The sequence below is a fragment of the Calypte anna genome, chromosome 1, assembly GCF_003957555.1.
Source record: "Calypte anna isolate BGI_N300 chromosome 1, bCalAnn1_v1.p, whole genome shotgun sequence".
Taxonomy (NCBI): Eukaryota; Metazoa; Chordata; class Aves; order Apodiformes; family Trochilidae; genus Calypte; species Calypte anna.
This window is the reverse complement of record NC_044244.1, coordinates 182,011,983-182,038,266: the sequence shown is the minus strand read 5'-3', so window position 1 is coordinate 182,038,266 and position 26,284 is coordinate 182,011,983. Positions and strand designations below refer to the sequence as shown.

The 26,284-nt window shown below is 36.6% G+C and overlaps 1 protein-coding gene across 2 annotated transcripts in view; it reads left to right on the top strand.

Moving 5' to 3' along the window:
- ATM (ATM serine/threonine kinase) overlaps window positions 1–26,284 on the top strand; it is a 68,579-nt gene that overhangs the window by 245 nt on the left and 42,050 nt on the right. Inside the window, exons 2-27 of one of the 2 annotated variants that reach the window (XM_030447811.1) lie at window positions 1,740–1,840; window positions 1,926–2,038; window positions 3,254–3,399; window positions 3,796–3,960; window positions 8,240–8,405; window positions 8,688–8,926; window positions 9,706–9,869; window positions 10,145–10,314; window positions 11,726–12,097; window positions 12,650–12,844; window positions 13,167–13,262; window positions 14,029–14,251; window positions 15,389–15,517; window positions 16,259–16,384; window positions 16,504–16,593; window positions 17,589–17,757; window positions 18,902–19,101; window positions 19,582–19,664; window positions 19,774–19,929; window positions 20,367–20,442; window positions 20,580–20,710; window positions 22,226–22,346; window positions 23,607–23,783; window positions 24,492–24,661; window positions 24,944–25,190; window positions 25,785–25,900. In XM_030447811.1, coding sequence (XP_030303671.1) covers window positions 1,769–1,840; window positions 1,926–2,038; window positions 3,254–3,399; window positions 3,796–3,960; window positions 8,240–8,405; window positions 8,688–8,926; window positions 9,706–9,869; window positions 10,145–10,314; window positions 11,726–12,097; window positions 12,650–12,844; window positions 13,167–13,262; window positions 14,029–14,251; window positions 15,389–15,517; window positions 16,259–16,384; window positions 16,504–16,593; window positions 17,589–17,757; window positions 18,902–19,101; window positions 19,582–19,664; window positions 19,774–19,929; window positions 20,367–20,442; window positions 20,580–20,710; window positions 22,226–22,346; window positions 23,607–23,783; window positions 24,492–24,661; window positions 24,944–25,190; window positions 25,785–25,900 — 4,112 coding nt within the window. In that variant the 5' untranslated portion in view covers window positions 1,740–1,768. Of the gene's footprint in view, window positions 1–62; window positions 142–1,739; window positions 1,841–1,925; window positions 2,039–3,253; window positions 3,408–3,795; window positions 3,961–8,239; window positions 8,406–8,687; window positions 8,927–9,705; window positions 9,870–10,144; window positions 10,315–11,725; window positions 12,098–12,649; window positions 12,845–13,166; window positions 13,263–14,028; window positions 14,252–15,388; window positions 15,518–16,258; window positions 16,385–16,503; window positions 16,594–17,588; window positions 17,758–18,901; window positions 19,102–19,581; window positions 19,665–19,773; window positions 19,930–20,366; window positions 20,443–20,579; window positions 20,711–22,225; window positions 22,347–23,606; window positions 23,784–24,491; window positions 24,662–24,943; window positions 25,191–25,784; window positions 25,901–26,284 lie in introns of those variants that run through there. The other variant, XM_030447804.1, reaches the window with a different exon arrangement.

The window sequence follows — 26,284 nt, the reverse complement described above, 5'->3', positions numbered from 1 at the left end:
CGCTCTTGCCCTCCCCTTCCCATCCGCTCCGCGCGGCGCTGGTGGTGATGCGGCCGCCTTCCGCCCGAGGCTCCCGGGCCCCGAGGGGCTGTGCGGCCTCCCCTTGCCCGAGCTCGAGTGCGGGTGTGAGGGGCAGCCGGGGTGAGGGCCCCGGGCTCAGCAGGGCGGGAGGGGGGTGTCTGCAGGCCCCTGTGGGGGACGGGAGTGCGGCCTCGGGGTTCGGGGAGAGTCCGTGAGGTGCTGCTGTCCCGTACCCTGTGCCCAGGCAGCTCCCCGGCTGCTTGGGAAGCTCTTCTCCGTAACTTAGCTTTGTGGTGTATGCCTGCCGTGCCCTGTGTATTTTTTAAAGCAGATGGACGTGGTGATGATGTAGTTGGAGAACTGTCACCGGCAAGAGAACTTAAACCAGTTTCCTTCACTAACGAGCTGCTTTTGCTAAAACAGAAAGGAAGATGCAACTTTTTAAACACCTGTTACTGTGGTGGTTGAAATGCCATGAGGTACAAAACGAGAGGGCTAAGTTCTTCCCCTTTAATACCCTGCCCTTACAACACAGCCCATGTTGTCACAATGGTCAACCATTTCTCAGACCATCTGCATATTAAAGCCCTTAGTGTTTAAAAAGTTGCATCTTCCTTTCTGTTTTAGCAAAAGCAGCTCGTTAGTGAAGGAAACTGGTTTAAGTTCAATCGTACAGTACAGCCAGTGTTTAATTTTCCTTTACATACCTACCTGTCAGTCACAGAATCTCTGATCTTGTTTGAAGCCAAAGGAAATAAGTAACACTCTTTAAGATGGAAGTGTTCAAGGCCAGGTTTGATGGAGCTTTGAGCAGCTTGATCTAGTGGGTGTCCCTGGCCATGAAGGGGGATTGGAACTAGATGATCTCTTAAGGTCCCTTCCAACCCAAACCCTAAAGTTTGACTTGTCCAAATGGATATTTTCTCATAAATGCTCAAGATGCAGTGCTATGCATCATGAATGCCCCTTTTCAGTTGCTTACTGCAGCCTCGGCAGCATATGCTTGGAGTTATTTTTAACTTGTCTCTTTTGGACAGTTTCTCTTGGGTCTCCTTTAAAGGCATGAAAGGAGAATCATGAAAGTTTGTATACAATGTCATTGAGGTCCTCTGCATCAGAATAACTTTATGCAAACCAAAAATGTAAAGTCCAGGCAATTCCAAATTCTCTTGAAGGAGATAAGGCATAATTTTAAGTGAGCACAAAAGGCAAGTTTCCTCCTACTATTGAAACAAGTTTCCTCTTACGATTGATGCTTGAGCATCCTTTTGACATGTTGAGTCCTGAGGGATTTGTCAATATTATAATGCATACCTATGAAAATGTGGAATGTGAGAGAGGAAGAGAGTTTTCAACATGCGACTTTCTCCTAGCACCATCATGTTAAGACTACTACTTAGAGCTACCTACTGAAATTTAGTGCTGTTTGCCTAAATGTAGTCAGCTCTGTGACATTTTGATCTCGTTATAATTTCCCTCTGTATTGTCTGACCAGCTCTTCTCTGTTACCACTCACAAAAAGGGAGGAAGTCAGAGTCAAGTCAAAGGGTCTCTGCTGTTCTTCACAACTGGGAATAGGTCATGTTTGCTTCAGTCTTGTGACCAGTAAGACTGACACAGATGTGATTGACCTTGCTAGTGAAGTAATGCTATGGTTGTGCTTGATGCAGTGTGTTAAATAAAATAATTACTGTTTTATACCTTTCTTCTCTTTGCAGATACAAATACTCTTCTGTTAAACTGAATCATGAGTCTTGCATTACACGAACTTCTTATTTGTTGTCGTCGCCTTGAAAATGAGAAAGCTGGAGAGCGCAGGGTAATGAGTTTTCTTTTGGTGTGTGTCTCTCTATTAGGAGTAAAGGGAATCATTAACAAGTCTTTTTCTTGAAATACATTTTCAGAAAGAAGTTGAAAATTTCAAGCGACTTCTCTGTGATTCTGAAACAGTTAATCAGCTGGACCGGAACTCTGATTCTAAACAAGGAAAGCAGCTCAACTGGGATGCTGTATTTAGGTAGTTTCTCTTTTTTCCTTGTGAGTGGTTGCAATATTCTTACATGGGACATAATTCTTTGTTTATGGGGCCTATGTAATTCTTATATTTTTGCAGATTGATGTACACTTCTTGGTGGCTTGCAAACAAGGAATGATGTATGTTAATCTCCAAAGGAAAAAAAAATCAAAATATCCAAAAATGCAATGCTTATCACATATGGAAAACTTAACTGCTGGGATACATTTCATTAATTGGGTGGTTGTTTTTCCTTGCAAAAGTAATAGTTGATTTTTTTTTATTGAAAATTTTATGGTCTGCATCTGATTTCCAATGTATATTCATATGTAGATTACAGGTAGCTCATTAGAATTTTTGTATTATTGTGTTCATCAAGAATTAAAGGACTGTGGCTTGTGAATTTAAGAAGTTGTGCTGAGGTTTGTAGAGGCCCTTCTGTTATAATCTGCTTTATGTGTACTGCAAGATTGAACTGAGCATCAGTGTGACAAGTTCTTGGAGCAGGTGGGAACAGTGTTTTTTCATGTTAAAAGTGCACATGAAATATTTTTCATAGGCTGGTGTCTGGTCAGCTTTCCCTTACGTTTTCAATAGAACATCATTCCAACAAAGTAGTTGTTGTCCCCAAAAAAGTAACAAGGATTTGATAAATTTTATGTGTTGCTTTTGAGTTTGCAATAAGGTATAAGAAATGCATAGGAAGAACACAAAGAGAGAGTCTCAAAAGTGAATGCAAATAGTAGTTATGAAAATATACATTAATTGATAGTGATAAAACCAGTGGAAAGTTTAATCTATTCTTAGATCTCAAATCTAATCTATATGTTATTTTTAAATGGTGGAGAAATAGGATTTGAAGGTTTTCCTCACTAAAAACAAGGAAGTTTTATCATGTTGAAGCATAAATAAAAAGACCTAGCATTACTTTTCTTCCTAGCTAAAAATTGGACATTCAGCATTATGCAAAATTTAAAGGGAAGTTTCATTCCTATTCAAATTGCTTCTGGATTATCTTTAAAACTTAGAACTTCTTTTATAGAGTATTTTGTCATGCTTAGACTGTAATACATTTCAGTTGGTTTTAGTCTTTGATTATGAGAATTGTTAGAAGAACAAGCACTGACATTCTAGGGTAAACCATAATTTACTTAGTTAATTTTAATTAAGTCATAAAAGTGCAGATCCTTGATTAATATATATATATATATATTTAAGTGTCTTGCAGAAGTATTTCCAGAAAGAAATGAAAAACCTGCAGCTGACAAAGCCAAATGCATCTGCTTCAACCCAAACTGCCAGACAGAAAAAGATCCAAGAAGTTGGAAGCTTGGTCAAATATTTCATCAGACATGCTAATAAAAGCAAGTAATATGTATTCATGTAGAATTATTGTTTTGGCTTGGTGCTTTGCCTTCAGCTTTGAATTTTTACTCTGAAGTAAGTTACTAGCATATGGTTCATCTTGCTCACTTCCAGGGGTTTTCCCTTTAAATATCTTCATATGGCTCAGTCTTTCATGCTTCTTCTCAGGCATTGTTGATGTTCACAGTGCCTTTTTCTCCTTAGTCAATGTGTATATAACTGATGTATCCTCTTATAAGTAATTTTATTTCTTAGAAATGGTTGTTTAGGAAGATTTTCATAGCAGAACTGTTTCTGAATTGAAATTTTAAAAATTAAAATTTACAAACAACTCATTCCAGATATGTTTGACTCATTGTGGATCAATTTTGCTCTTATGTTTTTTCTTCATGCAGGAGGACCCAGACTGAAATGTCAGGAACTTCTGATGTATGTCCTGGAAATCATGAGAGATCCAACAAGTTGTGCTGCTTATGGGTCTGATTGCAGTAATTTACTCCTAAAAGATATTCTCTCAGTAAGGAAATACTGGTGTGAAATATCCCAGCAGCAGTGGTCAGGTAACATTTTTTAAGCCTTCTTTCCTACTACAGAAACATTCATGTGCATTTTAATTTGCTGATGGGCTGTTGTGTGAGGTACTGCACAAAACATGGAGGCATAATGTCAGCCTTCAGAACTCAACAGTTGAACTAAAAAAGCAGCAAAGATGAGGAATTGATGTTCTTTGTTCTGTATACTCTTTGTGTTTGTTTGCTGAAACATAGGTACTTATATACAATCAGGTTATGTGTATGTGGTCTCCACAGGGCTTAACATGTGTAACAAATCCATGGAATATGTGTCCTGATAATAGTCATAGTAAAACCCATGTTGGTGTGCAGTTGTTTGCAAGTTATTAGGTATTGGCTGGTATAGCTTTGGTGTAGTTAATGTATTACTATTATATTTTAATATCTTGAGGGTTTTTTTGCTCATGAAGTCCTAAAAACATTGAGTCACAGTTGTTATATGCATGTATTACATTTGGATTTAACTCCAAGACAGTTAACTTCATAGGCACAGGAAATAATGTTTATGTATTTTGAGTCATCTGACATCCTAAGCTCTCAATAATGTAATTGGGTGAAAAAAAAAAGAGATGTTTTACAGTCCAGGTTGTTGAAGGTTGCACATGCAGTTCTGGAGTAAGTGTAGAAATACTATACTTGTGTAGTATAGTGCTTTGAAGTCAGAGTTTGGACTTTTGAAAAGCATTTTCTTAGAAAATACTCTATAGCTTCAAGAGCGTTGCTTAACTGCAAAACAGAAATTAACTTGGAAGAACTCTCAGAAGAAGGTCTGGTGATACTGGTGTGAAAGGGGAGGCAAAAAACCTGCTGAAAGCTGTAAAATGGAAATGGAACTAATGCAACGAAAATGGAACTGTTCATGGTGGTTGGGTAATTAAAGAGCCTGAGGGTGAGATCTAAGTTAAAGAACTTGGTACTGTTGGGCCACGGAGTTAGAACTGTAAGTTGAAGACTGAAGGGGAAGCTGGAAGTATGTGGCAAAGGTGTCTGAGATGAGGAACCAGTGAGGGGGTCAGCCTGCAAGGCTGGAGCAGTGTGGAGCTGAGGACAGATCAGACAGGGAGGCTGCAAGCTGGAGTCCAGAGCAATGGGCAGAAAGAGCTTCCTGGAGAACTGGTTACTCAGGCAGAACTGAGAGTAGTGGGTTAGGAATGAACTAGGGATGTTGAAGACTGATACTGAAGGGAGCAGAGAAGGGAAACTGGAGCACTGAAGCTGGATGTCACTGAAGGCTGCAGGCTGCCTGAGGAGCCTGTGGAGTTGCTGCATGTTAGTTTAGGACCATGGAAGTTAGCAGAGTCTGTGTATGGGTAGAAGCTGTGAGTGTGAGAGTAACAATTTTGACATTAGGTCATGGGACACAGTTGAATTTAATTCCTGAAATGAGACATGACTGAAGGCTGTAAATCTAGTGAAGTCAGACAAATCCATTAAATGAAAAAAGTTGCTTTTATGGAACGAGGGATATGTGAGCTTTGTATAGCTTACCATAAACATCTTTTAGCGATTCCACCCTAATGCTTGTTTATGATTTTTGGATTACAGTGGAGAAGTCTGTTTTATATTTATGAAATCAGTGATCTGGTGCAGGAGTTGAAAATAGAAGTGCAGGTTCCAGCTGTTGCCCCAAAGCAGTTGGATTTGGTAAACAAATACTTGGCTTCATGAGATGCTCTTACCAGCTGGAAGTACTGATTGTCTGAATGTTGAGAGTTGTACTCTTAAATTATGAGGAGCTGTCATCCTCTGTATAGTGGCTGCATCATCAAAGGAGTCACATGAGGCCAGTAGAAGCTGTGCCTCAGAACACAGTGCATTGATGGTATTGTAGTATGGGGAAATATGGCTCATGAAGTATATAACAAAAGCAAAGAGATCACTAAAATTTTACTAAATACAAGATTTGCCCTCAAAAGAGGTAAAATGAAAAGACCTGTGCAAGAAACAGTTTCCTGGGGTCAAATGGCAAGATGGGTGCTGTTGCATTCCTATTGATATGATGATTTACAGCATCTCAGCAATGGCTTCACTGATCATGGAATCATAGAGTGGTTTAAAGAAGGGATCTTAAAGATCATCAAGTTCCAACCCCCCTGCATGAGTACAGACACCTTCTTCTAGACCAGGTTGTTTAAAGCCCCATCCAGCCTGGCCTTGAACACTTCCAGGGAGGTGGCATCCACAGGTTCTCTGCCACACTTGGGTATTGACACATTGTTGTTCTTATTGTCCAGATGCTTATTGTCTCTTATTTGCTGTGCCATGCCATGCAACTGATGTCGGCACATTTTACGGTTTTCAGAACTTGGTTTCACCTTTCTGCTGTAGGAATTAAGGCAGAACTGGATCTATCCCAGTATGACTGCCACCTGCCTAAGTCTGTGTCCTTTATACCCCAAGAACTGTGGAAAGGATAACCATAAACTACAGAACCATGCATTGTTACATATATTCAAGGACTAATAAACTTGCTTTTCTTTCTTCTGCATATTCTTCTGTGACTTCTTCCAGTCACAGCAGCTTCATTCCCACACCTCTTCATCCCCAGACTGGTCCCCACATTCAGGGGGCTGCATGAGGGGGGTCCAACACTGAAGGGCTGAAGGGGAAGGAGGTGGAGGACAATGTGAAAGCTCTTTTTGAGAGCATCATGAGCCTTTATACTCGGGACTGATAGCAGATCTGAGGGTGCTGGCACTAATGCACACTCCACTTCCACCCTTTATAAAGAAGAGACACAGTTAAACCAGGCTTGGGCATTGTTGTCACCAGGTTAAAGCTTTGTCACCCAGTAATGTAGGGATATGAGCTGGCTCTGATTCCCATGATTCAGAGAGTCATCTGTGTTCTGAAAATGACCTTATACCTACTTGGAAAGAATCTGAGGCCAGAGTTACGGACGTGGTGAAGGTGGCATTATGAGTCCTGCTTGAGTCCATGTTGTCCATAAATCTATGAAGACCTTCACAACAATGAATCAGTAGCACTTCAGTTTATGTATAGTTATCCCAAGCTGAGTTTTCCTTAATACAGAAATCCAGAGCTCAAGGCCCTGGGTGCTGACATCAATGTCACCCATGCAGTGAAGAAAGAAATTTGAAAGAATTGATTCTGGAAGAGTGCCTCCAAGGCCTTGGTCCTGACTGTCTGTGGTGAGGTTACTTACCCTAAACTGATGACCTACTGGCCACTAAAGTTGAGGGTTGTCAAGGTTTTCTGGGCCATAGTCATTCTGTAGAGCAGAAGTACAGTAACTGGTCTCTCTGCATCCCAAAGATTGCATGATGCAGCTGCTCTGAGCTCATCTGGTTGACTGTGAATGAAGTTGTCACAGTGGCTGATACTCCCAAAAGATAATTCTACCTGTAGTTTTCCTTAGAGAAAAGAAGGCCTGACGTGGATTTCCATTCGTTCCAAGTGTTTTCCCAGAATAGGCCTGAATCAGTATTTCTTTCCTGCTGTGGTCCTTTGCTGTGGATATTGTCCACTGGTGAATTGAAAGACATTAACATGTCACTTGTATGTGGCATGAATGAAATAGCAGCAAAGCTTTTGCATGTGTCATCTTAAACTGATGGTGATGGTTGGATCAGTAATGCACTGCTGTAATTAGTGTGAGGCTGATGATAAGACAGTGTCATGATTCCTAAATGGGCATTGAGATGAGAAAGCAAAAATATGAGGAAGGAGCCCTTTTTTCAGAAAACTTGTGAGTGTGAAGCATGGCTGTATTGGCCTCCAGGATGGGGTGAACCAGCTGAGCTGCATGTAATGGAAATATGGGGAGCCTCAGGACCTGCTGTTGTGGTCTGTGTACCTGTTCTTGCTGCATCAAATTCTTTGTTAATGTTTCTGTGTCTGTATGTACTTTTAATGCATATTTGGCAGCAAAAGGAGCTTACTGTGCTCCTTGTGATTGAGTGATCAATGTAGAGTACAAGTTGAGTGTGGAAACAGTTGTGAAATTTGATTGTGTTACTTTAACTATTTTGCTCAGTGTAGCACACAGCAAATTATATCCCAGCTCAGAATGAATATAACTTTGCTTCCAGTATAGACAAGAACATGTGTTTTTTTCTCCATTAACTGTTGTGAATTATGACATGAAGCAGAATTCAGAATGGTAGTTTCAGTATATTTAATGCAGTATTTTACTTCAAGTATTTTTATTTAATCCTCTGTAACATGTATGTTTATATCTATGTTTGAATATTTATGGCATATATACACACTGTATCACACATGTCTTTTTTTAATACATTTGCAGAGTTGTTGATCCTGTATGGGCAATTATACCTCAGACATTCTGTGAAGATTAATAGAGTCTTGGTGGCTAGAATAATTCACACACTTACCAGGGGGTACTGCTTCCAAACTGATGGGCTGAGTTCAGATATGTTTACCTTCTTTTCAAAAGCAATGCAGATGGCAAGGTAAGTTGCAAGTGTTCCATTTGTATGCTAATGGCTACTTTAAGAGAGTAACCCATGTTAAGTGTTTGGGATTAGACTTGAGTAGTAGCAGTTAATAGATGTTTAGGTATATTTTGTTCTGTATTTGAACACCATAATACATTCTTTAAAATTATTAATAACTTCTGCATTTATTAGGAAAATAATATTTTTAATATAGTTACTGGCTTGTATTTATGCTTAGAAAATTCTTGTGAGAAGATTATTTCTTCTGGAAGTTTTAGTGCTTGGTTTATATTGCAGGCAGGAGAAAAATACTGCAGGCCTGGATCATATTGTTGGAGCAATGAATATCTTCTGCAGTAAGTTTGCTGTCAACTGTCGCATACGGATTTGTAAAGTAGGAGAAGAAATTTTGCCTACGTTGCTTTATATATGGACTCAGTCTAGACCAAAGGATTCTCTGAAGGAATCAATAATTGACTTATTTCGTCTCCAAGTTCGTATTCATCATCCACAGGGTGCAAAAACTCAAGCAAAAGGTACAGTAAAAAGCTCCCTGTTTTCTTTGTCACTGTACATGATTGTTCATGTTATCATGCCAACTTTCTAAATGTTGATACTGAATCTTGGAAACATTAATGGGAGTGATCGTTACATGTCAGTAGTTTTATGCTATAGATTAATACTGAGCTAAAATGAAAATAAGTTTACAAATTGTATGTACTAAGAGAGCATTAATTGTGTTAAATCCTGTAAAGGTTAATAGTGGTTTTTTATCAAAGTGTGTTTTTAATTACTAAATCAAAACAAAGTCTTTAAGGAAGGGAAATAATAGTTTAGATTGCCACATCTATTCATATCTTGAAAGGTTTATTTGAGCCCAGAAATTACTGCAGTGGTCTAAATCTTACTATATAAAACTGGCCAGAGAACATCATTCACTGTCTGTCAAGGCCCATTTCAGTTGTAGTGCTTTGTTTATAAAAAGACTTTTTTTTCACTTTGTTTTCAAAATAGCAAAGGGTTTATAATCCATCAGAATTTATCCATTGCATTTTATTTAAGTTTTCCAGTTAGATAAAGACTTATCTCCTAGAAACTTTGTTCTTACCCTATTTACTTGTGTATGCTGATTAAATACTCTCAACTTTTTAAACTTTTTTACTTTATTCATTCTCCATTATAGAACTTGTTTTGCAGGCCTGCATTTCTTAAGATTTGTATACTGTGGTTTTGGTTGTATTTTGTGTTGTCTGCGTAGTTTTACATATTGTATCAAATGGGTGGTACATGTCTGAAATGTTTTTTTCATGTGCAGGTGCCTATGACTCCACAAAATGGCAAAGTATCCTGCATAACCTGTATGATCTTCTAGTGAATGAACTAAATCTCATTGGGAGCAGGGGAAAGTATTCTTCAGGTTCACGTAATATTGCTGTAAAGGAAAATTTGATTGAGTTAATGGCTGATATTTGTCATCAGGTAACATCTTTATTTTAATATAAAGCTGTATTTACTGTGTTTTGCTTTTGAAAATAATATGGGTTGAGCATTTCCTCAGTCATGTACTGAAATAGTTTCTTTTGTCTGTGTCCTTTTTAGTTTATTTTTGTGCATTCTAGAATAATAAATAATAACTCTGGGTGCCACTTTTGAGCCTTTAGATACAGTAAAAAATAGACCAGTTTGACATTTCAGTTTTCCTGTAATACATTTTTTTTCTTATTTGTGGACTTCTAAATTCCTCTTCATTAAAGGTTTTTACAGAAGATACCAAAATTCTGGAAATTACTCAGTCGTATGCCATTTCTCAAAGAGAGTCCAGTGACCAAACAGCACCAAACAAACGCAGGAGGATTGAACTAGGCTGGGAGGTAATTCGAGACAACCTGCAAAGATCCCAGAAGGATTTTGATGTGATCCCTTGGTAATGCCATCCTTACATGAAACAATATCATTACAGACATCTTCTTAAATTAAATGTTCTCCTGAATATGTTGTGCTTTCAAATTAGGTGCCTGCACATTCTGTAATTAGATATCTAAGCTCTCAGGTTAGATTCTCCTAGCATTTGTAATGTAGTGAGAACTGTTCTTGGCACTCATGCTTTAAAAGCTTTATATCTTTTGTTTCTTAAGAAATAAAAAGTAAGGACTAGTAAACTGTGCTGCAGCACAGTGTATAAAATATTACTGGATCTGATTTTTCATCTGTCTCTTTGTTTAGATATTACAAGTCTTTATGTAAGTGTTGTGTGTGAGATCCAGCTTCTGAGTATTGGGAAATTAGCATGAGATTTCCTGCTGTCCTAAGATGCCTATGTCATAGAACAACATCAGCCATTAACAGTTTGGCCATTTTGGATTACTTCACACATTTTGCCATAATACCTGGTTTGAAAACTGCTGAAGTGCAAGGCCCAACATCTTAGCTTGGACTTAGATTGAGGGGTATTGTGTTTTACATGAGGAACTTCTGAACTGGAGATACAACTACACATCTTCTTCCACTGACTGTGGCAGAAGGACTCTGTAGCAGAGAGCATAGCAGGTAATCAAGCTGTTAAAAGACCACAACATGACTTTAGCAGCTGTAGCCCTAATCTCAAGAATGTTGACTTTTTAACTACCATAGATTACACCAGATGTTTTTTTGCTTTCACTGTTCCTCTCTGCCTTTCTGACTTTTCTTGGAAACTGCTGCACAAGATACCACAACAGCATAGCTGCTTGTGAACTGGGTCCTGTGCTAGGGCAGCAGGTTTGTGTGTGTGTTTGTTGCTCACAGTATTGAGGCAAAGTGGCAGTTTAGGATCCAGTTGAGAAGTTACCATGCCATTCTGTGTGGAGGTGGCAATCTCCAAGAAATACTGAGTACTATAATTTACTCACTTGCATAGTGTACAACCATTGCTATGAGCAAACTCCTTCCATCTAACCATCCTTAGCATTTTGTTCATTTGGGAACTTTTTTTTTTTAATCTGAAGAGGTGATTTATAATGTTTCCTGTTTGTCATTTGACCCTTGAGGTCACTCCCTAGGTCAGAGTGTATAACAGCCTAGTCCAGAAGAAGGAGAAAAAATTTTTTTTGCCTGAAATTTTCTTCCCTTGTGAAATCAGTGAAGTCATCTTGTATGAATTTATTAGGGATAGTGAAGCTACACAAGCAGACTTTTAGAAGTAAAACCAGTAGAAATACTGAATCTTTAACCTTTGTTAGTAAGTCACCTTAAAGTATAAATGTGAAATGACACTTGGAGAACACTTTGTTAATTTACTTTTGAAGATGCAAATTTGCATATGTTTGATATTAATTGCTTCACTTTCTGTTTTCAAGGTTACAGATTACAGCTCAATTAATATCAAAGTATCCCATGAGTCTTCCTAACAGTGAGCTACCTCCCTTACTCAGTGTACTTCACCAGCTGCTGCCTCAGCAGCGCCGAGGAGAAAGGACCCCATATGTGCTGAAGTGTCTTACAGAGCTTGCTTTGTGTCAAAATCAGAAAACTGACTTGAAAAGCACCCTCAAGCTGGAGCTCCAGAGAATCTGGGCAAAAATTTGGTCTCTGACCATTCGTAGCATAAGTTTCCAGCAGATTGAGGGAGAGAGCTTTGGACTACTTGGAGCTATAATTCAAGGAAACCTTGTTGTAGCAGATAAAGAACTCTGGAAGATATTTTCAGGACCAGCATGCAAGCCTTCAAGGTAAAATGGGAAGCAAGGGTAATATTTAGTGTCTGATTCACATTGCTTCTTACTGTGCAATCAAAAGCATTGTATTATTCAGAATACTTCTATTGTTGTTGTGGCTGTTTCTAGTTAAGAACTGCCCACGTTTGTGTATTAAGCATTGGAAGTGGGTGTAATTACCTACATGTATGAAAGCAGAGGCAGAAGAGTGGAGGCAAGCACTGTCAAATTTAAAATTGGCTAAAAGTGTAAAACAAAAAATTCAAAATATGACTGAAAGAGAAGTTGATTTTTTTTAAAATTAAAGTGTCTTCTAAATATATTTGGATTCTGAAATGAGTATTCTGAAACAGTCTTTAAAATAGACAGGAAATATCTGTAATAGCCAAAATGTCTTTTGAAAATGCAAAGGTTTTAATAAAGGATCCAGTATGCAGGCTTATTAACTTGGTTATGTACTTGATGCTCCTTGAGCATGCAGAAATACTGACTTTGCTCTAGAGTGCTGATCAACAAAATGTGCCACGTTGTTTCTTACAAATGCCCCATGTTCCATTTTTGTTACAGTTCTGCTGTATGTTGTTTATCATTATTGATGTCTGCCTACTCAGTGCCAGAAAATTTGGATGTAGGAATGGAACACAATAACTGTGAAAGAAAGTTGGACTCTGCCTTAAAGGAGGAGATAATAAAATGGCTGTTGTCCTGCTATTTGGAGGAAGAAATAGAAGAATGTGCAGAGCTGCCTTCTGTGCTCTGCAGGTGAGATCTTTGCGGCATAATTTTATATGTAAGCTTACCCTGCAACAGAGAATACTGCACAGGGAAAAGTGGATTTGCAGAATTGTACTGTGTCAGTACTTTTGTAGATCTTAGAGGACTTTTAAGCTTACTGTAGAATTTCATTCTGGGGACATGATTTAGTTATATGACCATAACATTAACTATGCATTAGGAATCTTAAGTGAAAACTTAAGATCTTTGGAGATACACTCTTAGTTCAGTTAGTATTTGGGTACGCTTAAGGAATCCCAAGGACTTTTTTGATTGCAAGAAAATACAAAACATTTTTCTTTTTTTACAGTGATTTTCCTCATCTTACATTACAAAAAATTCTTGTGAGTCTTACAATGAAGAACTGTAGAGCTGCCATGGTATTTTTCCAAAATGATGCCAAGTGGTATGTTATAAGCAAAATAAAGAATATGTGTATCATCTCTCTTCAGCTATACAGCTAGATATTTGGCTCTTTATCCATAAGTAGGTATTTTTAACTCATCACAGTTATATTTTTCCAATAATTTGTAACTTTATTGAAATGTGTATTCACCCTTTTTTGAAATTACCTTCCATCCTAAAGGAGTTATTTATCTTCAGAGTTCCCTTGAAGCTACATACTAAGTAGAAAGTTGAGTAGATGCTACTGTCCATATATGCTCATACCACTCCATCTATGTTTGTGGCCCCAGCCATATGTTACTTGAGTTCATCAGTTACCCTGTGAATGCTGTTCATCTTTCACTGATGCGTATGATCAGGATCTTGGACTATGTCCAATTTACTCTTAATGAAACTAAAATGTGTTTAACTTGTTCCAAGACTTCCCTACTACAAATTAAAAATACATGTTTCAAAATAGATTAATTTCTGTTCCAACTGTGTAAAGTAGGTTGAAGTCAGCCACCTTAACACAAAACAGATGCTGCTGTATGAAGTACAGTAAAATGTGTGGTCTGTGTGCAGGCTTCATTTTCGTTCTAGTTTCTTCATACAAAGCTAAGAGAGTAGACAGTCAAAATCACCTCAGAAATTAAAGATCAACCACAGTTTGGAAACACAAAAAAGATAAAATATTTTACTTTGCTTTTACTTATTTCTTGTATTTAAATAATAATTTCTAAGTCTTATACTGTCTGCAAAAATAAAAATTATCTATTTTCTTCAAGCATGCAACACTGGCAAGGGAAAGAAGAAAATTTTTCTGATGTTGAAGAGCTGTATCTTCAGACGACATTTAATGAAATGGATATTTTCACTAACTTTGCAGTAAATGTTGCAGATAAAAATGTGACTGGTTCAAGACTTGCCATCAACCAAAATCTTAAGGAAACACTAGAGTACTGTCTTTTAGCAATGTCAGAAAAGCTTTTAAGCAGCTATGCTCCTAAGGTAAGTAAGATATTACTGTTTCATGTTCATATTAGTGCTCCCATACAATATACTTGCAAAGCAAAGTACGTAGATTTTTATTCCTGTTGTCACTAAAGGTGAACTCCAAGCATTTGAAAAACTATCCAATAATATGAAGAAGAGAAGTTTGTATTTCTTTACATAATTGGCAAAATATCCATTGCTTTTTTTAAGTACGTGGGAATATACAGTGGCTGTGTAGAAGTGGAAGTTTGTGCTAAGTTGCCACATAAACCACTGTTTTCCTGCTTTTTGTGTCATTTTTTTCCACTTCTGTGCCTTCTGTATGCTTTTAGCTCTCACCAGTTTTCAGCCAAGGTATTCTGAGGCACAGAGGTCCTAAATAGTTAGGTTTTTTAAAGAGGCAGCTGTGTAAAGTAGTAATTGTAAAGAAAACTACAAATACAGGCTGTATTAGCAAAAACGCAGCAACTGCTCAAGAGAACTGATTATCTCCTCAGTGCTGTAACAGTGGTGTGTATGCCTGAGTTTTCCCATCTTTTTAAATTAATACCTGCTTTTCAAGAATATGATAGCAATCTTCTTCAGCCTCACTGAGGCAGTGAGAAAAAAATTACTTGTCTGCTCTTTCTCCTCCTTTGATCCAAATACTGTAAGCAGGTAAAAAGGGATCTATAAATACTCCTGCAGTAAGCTTGCACACATTTAAAACTGTCTGTGCCATTTGTTTGGAACAGTAGTTACCAGGAAGCAACTTATTAAATTAGTAAGATTGAAAGAGACAGCAGTAGGAATATGATTTAGTTCCTGACTAGTTCATACTGTCATCCTAGCAGAAGGTAAACTAAACAGAGCACATGGGAAGAGCTCTAAGTATTGCTATGGTGGAATCTAAAGAAGAGGTAGAATTTAAAAGCGTTTTGAAGGAAGAAGAGCAGGGGCTGTGGGACACACATAGAATATTATTGCACAGAGAGCCAAAAAAGACTTGTTAAAGACCTGAGGCGACTGCAATGCAAAACACTGATGTAAATTCATTTTAATTTTGGTGAAATCTGTATATAAAATGTTTCTTATGCACTCTAAAGAATTCTGTATTTTGGCAAAAAAACTTAATGTTTAACCACTGGCATTTATACTGTGTATTTGATTTAGTCTAAGGTTTCTGCAGAACACCTTGTCCAATGTGTCAGTCTCGTGATTGGTGTTCTTGGTTGCTATTGCTACACTGGTATATTTAAAGAAGAGGATGCCTGTAAGTCAGAGCTGTTCCAGAAAGCTAAGGTAAGCAGCAGTGTATTCAAGACCTATTAAAAATGAAACTAACCATTAAACATAAAATATTTTTTTAAATTTTACTCATGCTGGTGCATTTTCACATAATGAATATTTCAGCTGTTCTCTGCTTTATAAAAGAGGCAGTCAAGAGAGCTTTCAGTATCTTACTGCTGCTGAAAAGAGAGGAGTCACTGAAATTCCATCAGTACACCAATGCCTCTGTTTTTCAGTGAAGAATATGCTAAATATCCATACATTTTTTCAGTCACCTCTTTTAAAACAGTAAAATATAATGGACACTTGGACAAAGGACTACTTAGGGGATAAAAATATGTTTAATTTATAGTTCTTTTATGCAGGATTTTTGAAAGATCATTTGATGGTTTAAACCAGTATGAAGACAGCTGCTATTATTATTTTTATTATTACTATGACTGTGTAAGGTGTATTCTTGCTAGAACTTAAACATTATAGGATAAAATGTATTTTTATTTTGTGCTGAAAATGGATGAAAATATCAATGTGTCATGCATGTCTAGGCCATCTTTTTGTCACTTCTGGAGCAGAACAGGCGAAACAGAAATAAAACAGTAATAAAAAAAAGGCCAGACTCATTGATGCACACTTGAAATATAAAAGCTGTATGATTGAGAATCATGTCCTTTTGTCTCTGTGTTTGTGCTGTGTATGTGCCATAGTATAAAAAATTTTAACTGAGGTATTTTAACTGTGTTGTATTTTTACTAGTCTCTCATTCATTATGCTGGAGAAAGCATTTCTCAGTCTAAAAACAAACTGAATGAAGATGCCCAGATCAACTCACTGAGGACTCTAATAATGCAGTGTACAAAATGTTTATGCAATTGTACCAAGGTAAAGTTTATTAAAAAGTTTGTTTCTTTCTAACTCAATGAAGTGACAAAGTTTAATATCACAAATATAGTACCTGAAAAAAATTAATTAACCTATCTGTACATCTTGCTTCCTTACAGAACAGTGCTAATAAGATGCTGTCTAATATATTCCTGCGTTTATTAACATCAAAATTTATGAATGATCTTGTAGATATTTGCAAAAATCTGGTAAGTTTATTCTGTCTGTTTCTAAATGCAGTGCTCCTCTATGAAAGTATTGTTTTTACAGTGTAATAATTTGGAGGCAAACCAAATGAGGTAGTTATTACTGAAAAAAAATCAGGTTTTTTTGTTTGGTTGAGTTTTTTTGTTGGGTTTTTTTTTGAGAATTCTCTAATAGGAAGCATTTCTCTTGAGCATTTGAACATAGGCAGAGGGCAAGCATTAAAGCAGATTGGTAACATTTGATCAAGACTAGCATGCCAGCTCACATCAAGAACAAAAAGTTATTTAAAAAAAATTTTTATTACAATCTTATAGTAAAACTATCTACAGGTTTTATGCCGCTGAAGAAATTTCTCCAATGTGATATTTAATGTATGTGTAAAGTTTTAAAAGCTTCTTTTTATTTTCTAGTTTGATGGACTTTTATTGCCTTATAACACTTTAAAGATGTTTATTATATGCGTATTAAATCTTCTAATTGTAAGTGACTCTCTTCTCACTGAGAAAAGTAATAGGGTGGCTTATCACTCTTTAGCACAACTCTTCAAACTCTTTTTTGGCACATTGTTCTGTAGTCAGGTATAGGCAAAATTGTTTTTTACAGGTGAGTAGAAATTGAGATTCTTACTTTCTGTTAAATCGTTATCTGGTAGGAAAAATATTGATTGATGTGCCCTTAAAAGCAGCATATTCCTTCCTTTACCTTCTCTGAAGTTATGAAGTATTGTGAGAAGTTTGAGTCTTGTAGAGAAAATTGTTTTTCAGATACTAACCTCCACCTTAGGAAGCTTCTATGTAAAGAGCATAGCACAAATCAAACAATTCATGTGTGCAGAAGACAGGTTTTTCACAAAGGGTGAAATTCATCAATTCAGTGTACCCTTACTGTCTTCACCTCCTCCAGTTCACCATGAAACAGTGTCTTTACTTGTGTTATGCCTGTGGTGCTTCTCTTGTCCTTGAAAGCCAATATTTGAAGGATGTGGTGTTTTTGTCAGATGATGTTTACTGGAAAACCAGGTGAACTGGGAGAAGCGGATCTCATGGGGAATGATGCCGAGGAGAGTATAATGGAGGCAGATAACCAGGCATCTGGTGATCTGTTTGATCATTCAGTTACTGACATCAGTGATTCGAATGAATCTAGTGAGGTGCAAAATGTAACAGGTAAGTCTCTGTGCCCTAAACTCTGTGCAAAAGCTTGTATTGACAGAATGCTCTTTACTTGAAAGACAGCGAAATTCAAAATTGTGCTTTTTTATTAGTAATTGGAGCAGGTAATGGTTGAACCAGTTAGTGTCTAAGCAGTAATAATTCTTCTGTTTCTCATTAGTGTTTTAAAGGTATTAATGAAGTGCTCTAGCTCATTTGGAAAGGACAAATTTGTTTTTTATTTCATAGGCAATACATTACAAAAGAAGGTAGGTGACTTGTTCAAAGTCAGGTAGAAATTTTGGCAAAGAACAGACTAGAAAACATGTCCGTAGGCTACTGTGTCTCTGCCATTAGACTGTGCTTAATTTTTTTAAGAGCAGTCCTATCTAACTTTCATCCTTTCTCTGATGTGACAAGATCATCTTTCTTACATCTCTGGACCTGCAGAGGATAGGAGCATGGATCTGTTTATTCTGGTTAGGAGCTACAAATATGAATCTTCTCTTTTGTTTTAAATTCTTTCTCAAAATGGTGTGTATCTTAGTTTTCAACTAATGCCTCCTGTTTATTATTGAATGAGAAGGAAATAAGGTTGTTACATTAATGCCACATACAGCAGCTTGTCTGTTTTCCCCATCATGTTGAACAGGTCTCTTTAGAAGTATCTTTTCCAATCACCCAATAAATAATTCTAATAAATCAAATTTGCAGTTTCAGAAAGATACAAGAGTTCTACATGTGACAGTCAAATGGCATTTGTAACTGTTTAATTTAGGTCATAATTGAAATTTCAATAAGAATATTAACATAGTAGCAATCGTCATAATTTCAGTTTTGGGGAAGCTTTGCATCTGTAGTTCAAAATGTTTTTTAAGTTACAGTTAATAACAAAAATGAACACCTCTGCAGATTCTCTTTGTAACCATGATGGAGAAATCAGCCATATGTATGGGCAAAAAATTAAAAGCCTCCATTTTAGAGAGTGCCTTTGTAGAAGCAGGAAACACTTAAGAAGCTGTTATTCATGCAGTAACTGTTCAATAACAAATAAAGGTCACTAATGCTCTATTCAGAGAACTTTGTAAAGACCTAAAATATTACTAACCTTTCCGTTGTCCTCAGAGAAGCATTTCTTACATGAAAGCCTTTTCTTCAGGTGCTTTGAGCCCATTGGCTGAAGAACACTTGACAAAGCATGATTTACTTCTCCTTGAAGTTCTGAGGTTCTTATGTATTTGTGTAACTACAGTCCAAATTCAGACCCTAAGCTTCCGGGCCTCAGATATACGGAGGAAGCTGTTGATGCTTACTGATGGCAGCGTCTTTGATTGTGCTAAGCCACTGCATCTGCACATGGTGAGTGTGAGGTTTTTTTACAGCAGACCCTCCTTGGTGCTTGTACTGCTTTAAAATTCGTATATTCTTGGTCTTTCTATTGTCATTGGTCCCCTGACAATTGGCTTCTTTTAGTATTTTGAAGTGTGCTGTGTTTGGGGAAAGAGCAGTTACAATTTTTAAGCCAGAAAAGGAGTTGAGGAATATAAACACCTTGCATTTATTATTAATTATTTGTTAGATAATTGGAAACAGCATGTAGTAGAATAGGATATCTATTTTAGTTTATGAATGAAGTGTTTTTGACTGGCACAGCTAAAAATTCCATGAGCCATATTACTCCTGAGCCATTGATGCATGACAAAATGGTCAGTCTAACATGGAAGAGCTGACAATAGGTCTCTTTGCTGCATTATTCATGTAAGAGTTACTGAAAATGTTTTATATCTTTTCTTTTTATTTACTTATTTTTTAAGTATTTTTTTCTATTTTTTTCCCCAGTACTTTGTCCTTTTGAAGGAGCTCCCTATGGAAGAGCACCTCTTGCCTGAAGATGATGTTCTCATGCTTCTTAGGCCTCTTTCGTAAGAGAAAAACTGTTCAGCATATATTAGAACTATTATGCTTCAACATCATGAGTATTTGGTGGCTGCTCACTATTTCAATATATTTTTTTCTTTCTTTCTTTCACAGTGATGTGTGTTCTTTGTACCGTCGAGATCAAGAAGTTTGTAGAGTAATTCTAAATAATTTGCTTCCTATACCAGTAGAGCTGGCCCAGTCCAGCACACATACTGAAGAGACAGGGCATGCCCAAGGACAATTTTTGACAGTTGTTGGAGCCTTTTGGTATGTTCTGTCTATTTAAATCAAAAGTCTGTTGGGCATAAAATGTTTATCTTTGCTCTCAGTGTGAAGATTTTAGTGTTGTGTTTCTTACTGCTGGTATCCTGTGATATCTTTATCCAGCATTTAACTTCCAGATTTTCTCTCTCATGTTATATTTGTAGCAAAGAATCATATCATCCTTAATACATCATTAGAACAATAAATGCTATAGTGTTGTATATTAACAATAGCATCAGTAATTATAACAAGTGATAACTTTAGCAAATACTAATAGTGTTTACAATTGTAGATTATCAGTAAAAATGTCAGATCCTCCCAGACATGCCTGTTAAGCTCAAAAGAATGAACTGTGAGCAGCAGAAACTAACTTGTTAGAGTTTTTCTGAACGGTTGGCAACTTTTAGATTTTAGATTTATTTAAATCTTCCTTATTTTAGGCATTTAGCTCAAGGAGGGAAATGCACAGCACCAGTAAGAGTGGCCCTTTTAAACTGCATGAAAGCCCTGCTTGAGGTAATCACGGATTTTCTGACATGCATTAGCATGTTAAGATGTACTTAAACAGTATCTAAAGATCTTCTGCATTCATAAGTATCTATTCCATTGTAGGTCTTCTGTATATTTTAAACCACAATATTCATTTTCTTCAGGCTGATCCTCATTGCAAGTGGGCAATCCTTAACGTGAGAAATGAGGATCTGCCTGTCAGTGAGGCTTTCCCACATTTTCTGGCAGACACTCACCATCAAGTTCGCATTCTGGCTGCAAAGTCGATTCCCAGGTGAAAATGTAGATCTTCTTTTCTTTTACAAAGCTTTGTTTCACTAAAAGTGTGTGTTACTTCTGCTACTGTGCAGCTGCTCTGTTAAATACTTCTGGGGCTTTAATCTTGGCAGAATACAAAAGCCTAGCAAATTACTTTGTGAAAGGTGGTCAAACTTTGCTTACACTTCTGTGTAATTCTGTGTTATTCTGTGATACAAGGCACGTATATATATATGTATAGATGAACTTCATATATATATAAACTATAGATAATAGCAAATTTTGCACCAGATTTATTATGCAAAACTTAAATTGAAGTAGTTTGTCCTCTAGAAATAGATCAGGTACATTGTGCAGCATAAAAACTTTTTATAATGAGCTTGTGTTTTCAATACTGTTCATAGTTCTTTCTCCATATACCAAAAAGGATGTAATTGAACTGGAGAAGGAGTAGAGGAGGGATGTTCAAAAGTATGAAACTCTATGCATAGCTTTTGGTTACATAAACTGGAGCCCTTCTGCACTAAAAGAGTTTACTTGAAGGAGGTACAACATAATTCTACAAAATCCAGAGTGGAACAAAGTGAAGATTAGCTTTTTTTTCCACTTTAAAGACTAGGGGACATAGAATCATAGAATGTGTTGATTGGAAGAGACCTGAAACATCATCTAGTTCCAATCCCCCTACCATGGGCAGGAACACCTCCCACTAGACCAGATTGCTCAGAGTCACATCCAATTTGGCCTTTAACACTTCCAGGGATGGAGCATCCACAATTTCTGTGGGCAACAAGTGAATCTAACATCAAATGAATGTTAACAATTTCAAGATTCTACGAGGATTTGTTTTACTTCTTAATACAACATTCAGTTATCCTGTTATCCTGCTACCATCAACTGTGTGGATGTTTACAGTGGTTAAAAAAGTAACAGATGCATGAAAGAGGAAATCATTAAGGATACTGAATACAGTTACCACTTCTAATTCATGATCTGCTTAGGTGACCTGTGGCCAAGTGTTATATTCAAGGAATTATTATGCAAACAAGCCAAGCATATGGTAGGCTTTCCTAAGTATCTGCTAATAGCCACTAAGAAATAGCTAGCATAACATTTGGTCCAGTCCACTGTGGTGTTCCTGTTTTTGTTAGAAAGACGAAAGTTGGTTGGGCCTTTATCTGTAAAAAGTAGCTTATGTGAGAAACTCTGTTTACATATACATCTGTTCAATAAATATATGCCAAAAGTAGTTAACGACATGAAATGTTGCATTATGTGCAACCCAGGTTTAGCTTTCTGCACTGGCAGAGATTGGAGAACTTTTATATGTTTTCAGGCAATTCTCCACCATTTGTCCCAAACAGGTCTTGTTAATGTTACTGGTAAAGTTTGCAGGAGAGGAAGAAAGTGTAAGAATGTAGAGAAGAAAATAATGATACTCTCAAAATCAGAATCTTATTATTTGAAATAAACAATATGCAGTGCTTCTGTAGATTAAATGTTATGCTAATAAATATTCCTCTTTTTAAAGTTTATTTCAAGATGTAAAACAGAGAGATTCTTCTGGAATGTCAAAACCTCTTCCCTTGAAGCTCCAGCAAAAGGCTTTTGACAATGCCTATCTCAGAGTTCAAGAAGGAATGAGAAATCTGGTACCAACATCTAATCATTAATTTTGCCTAGTTTTCATCTTATTAATAGGATTACTTTTTAAATGCTCTTGTTTAGTTTTCTTAGAACATTAGTTCTTCTGGACTTCTGATCATCTGAGACAGTGAAGCAAAGTGGTAGTTGGGAAATTCTGTATACATCTGATCAATCACTGCTTTGCCCACATCAGAAGTTTGTAAACTTAATCACTTTATATTCCAGATTGCTCTCCTCTATCATACTATTTCTTGTTGTGGATCTCAGTACTGTAACACTTAAGAATCAAAGCAAAATGAAACCTCCATATTCTAGACAACATAAAATTGTGAATAAGAGGCAATGTAATTTCAAGTTGTGTTCATATAGTACAACAATAGATTTGTAAATGTCAGTAAGATCATGTTCCCAGTGGTATTAAAGCAGTGGTTTTCACAAAACCAAAATTTTCTTAAAATACTAAGCTCTTCAGAACAAACTTCAAGTGTAGAAGTTTTACTTCAGTGCAGTGACTGGAAATGCAATGGTGTGTGTTACTGTGGAATTTATTTAACTTAATTTTTCTTCTAGTGTCTTCCACTTCTTCCTTGCTACCATGCTGTCATCTAATTAAGCTGCATTTTCTTTTTTTTTTCTTTCTGTCGTACTATCATCTATCTTCATATCATATCTCTGCCATGTTTTCTTCCTTTGCCTGCTCTCTTACAGGTTAGGCTTGTTGTGGAGGCCTCATCTCTGTCATTCCACCTCTCTGTACTGTCACCTCCACCTCTTTGCTATCTTGTGTCATTTCTCTGCTACCTTGGCTCCATGTTCTGTCACCTCAGCTTGCTGTTGTCATTAGTTTCTGCCCTTTCATCTCAAGTTCTTGTTACTATTATTCATCATTTGTCAACATCACATCTTAATAGCAGAAGAACTGCCCTTGAATTACAAGGAAGTCTTTCCTATATGCATCAGGGAGGAGCAAGAAATAGACTTGTTAGTGCTTCCATTATTTCCCTGTAAAGTGCATTGTCTTTGTTTAAACTGCTGATGCTGTACCATGAACTGGAGTGTATGAAGTATTGGCATGTGTGCTAGCAGTAACTTCTGGTTTGAGGAGTTGAGCAGACAGCTGGAGAAAGTAATTTTTAAGAAACCAAAGTGAGATTTTCAGCAATATTTATGTCAGTGCCCTTAACTTTGAATTGTTTATGCTCATTTATCAATTAGGAGATTGTTCTAACAGAATATCTGTATGAATTCTTTATTTTTTATTTAAGGCTGGAAGTGACACAAGTCCCGAAGATCTTCTAGACAAACAGTGTAATGGCAAAGCAGTTTTGCTGATGCTTATAACCATGGTTCTGTGCTGCAGTCCTGTCTGTGAAAAGCAAGCTTTGTTTGCTATTTGCCAGTCTGTGAAAGAGAATGGATTAGAACCTGATCTTGTGAAAAAGGCAAGTATAAAAACAATAACATTTAGATTTAGGTTATAAATTATGGTTAGGTTAAAATTGGAAAGGTACAGAAATTCTTTTGTCAGAACTGAAAGTTCAGTAACAACTGAAAGTTGTTACATTTTGTAAGAGCGTGACTGATGTGAGACTTAAATTATTTGTAATTGTATTTATTGACCTACATCAAAATAATTGCATCATAAAATGCAACTTTAATGGTAAATAAACACCTTTCTACCCAGTGGAAGTAAATTGAGTTTTCTGGTGTGGAAACTATGTAAAATAAATACAAAGAATTGGAAGATGGTATGTGCCTTGTGGATAAGAAATTCATAAGGGGGTACTGGAATAATTGCTGCCTATACTGCAGCCTTTCATGACATCTTTTTAGTGTGTGGGTTCTCATCTTTTTATCCTTTCTTTCTGTTTGTTCCCTCTTTTTACACAGTCTACACCCTGCAAAAAGTGTACTGTCTGTCCTTTCTTTGCATACCACCTCACACAGAGTAGTTGCAGTTTCTTGATTGCACTCTTTTGATATGGCCATACAAATAATAATTTTAAAAAAATGCACATGCTGGGTAGGAACCAAGTTATGCAGATATCCATCAAAAGACTGGGGGTTTAGATATGGAGGTGTAGTACTGTCAGTTTGTCATAGTATTATGTACTCCGCATGCTATTTCTGCAATCATTTTTCATGCACAGGTTTTGAAAAAAGTATCTGACATTTTTGGCTATAAAAGTGTAGAAGATTTCATGACATCACATTTAGACTACTTGGTGATGGAGTGGCTGAAAATAAATGACAGTGGATATAACCTGTCTGCCTTTCCTTATGTTCTTCTGAACTATACCAGTCTTGAGGAATTCTACAGGTAAGTTTGTGACATGAGAGCAGTTTATTTAGATATATTTACAATTAGGACAAGGGGTTTCAAATTTCTAAATGTAGTGATGCATCAGAATTTTGAGACCTTTTAAAATATATTCCAAATACCTTCTATATAAAGTGGTATGATTTTTTTTGTATAATAGTAGCTAAACAATAATTAATAGTTCAGTTGCAGAGTGGAGGAATGGTATTTGCTATATTATGCTTGACGTTTTTTAAAAAATACAATTCAAGTACATTCTGGAAATCTATTTACTATATGTAGGTCCTGTTATAAAGTGTTGGTTCCACACCTGGTGATTAGAAGTCAATTTGAAGATGTGAAAGTACTTGCCAACAAGATTGAAAAGGACTGGAAGCAGGTTCTTGCAGACTGTTTCCCAAAGATACTCGTGAATATCCTCCCGTATTTTGCCTGTCAAAGCCATGGAATGAGTGAAATAGTAGAGCAAAGACACAGGGCTTCTGAAGTCTACGACATGCTTAAGGATGAAAACTGCTTAGGAAAACAGGTATGTATTTTAAATGCGTGTGTTTAGCTCTGTGACATCTAAGAAAGAAACGCTGTATATTCCATAAAAATGTAAATAATTCAAGTTTGGAGATACAAAATTCTTATTTTCGTAAAACCAGACTAGATAAATTTTTATACCTAGGTATTTCTATTCAATAGAAATTTTCAGGCAGACAGTTGATTTGAAGTATATTTTTTTTCAGAATGTAATAAAACATTTCTTTACAATTCATTATACAGCCCTGAGTTTTGTTGTCATGTATCTGCTTAAGTAAGTCCTGTTTTCTCTTAAAATATTTTGTTAATGTTTTTTGAGGAGGCATCTTCCCAGAAAGACTCTGTATTCAGAAATAGTAGTAAAATAGAAAATTGATTTTTTTCCCAGATACTGTAGCAGAGTAAAATGTTCTACATGTGACTGCCATAAATAAGACTTAACCAGGCTTAAATTCTGAATTAATTGTATGTCACAGATATTAAAACAAACAGAGAATTCACACAGGAAAAAATGGTTTTTCTGAGAAGGTAAAGAAGTGTTAAATTATTTTAGCTATTTTTTTTCCTCGTTAAAACACTGTTTTTCTTCTTCTAGCAAATTGACAATTTATTTCATAATAACCTACCAGAGATTGTGGTTGAACTGTTGATGACCTTACATGAACCACCTGACACCACAAAAGAAAGAACTCACCTAGCTAAATTCATAAGGTATGACTTTGTAAGTTTTTTAAATGCAGAATGTGTTTGTGTAACATTATGCATTGAAATGTGTTCTTCAGGCATAAGAAGAGGTAGCCTTGAAGCTGAGAATTAAAGGATTTTACTGTCATTAGTAATGATGTATCATAGGCATGCTTTCTCACACTGTTATTTCCTAGTATCTGTCAGGAGGATCTCTGTAAAACTTCTGTTAATAGAATGAATGAGTGGGCAAGGGAATACCATTGTATGTTGATGAGGTAGACTATGGCAATGCCAGTTTAGTTCAGTTCAGATTTGGATGAACTGCTCTCTCTGTAAAATTAGGTTTAACTGTCTGAATTGAAATAATTATTTTAAAGCTTTTACAATATTCAGAGGTCACTAAGAAGT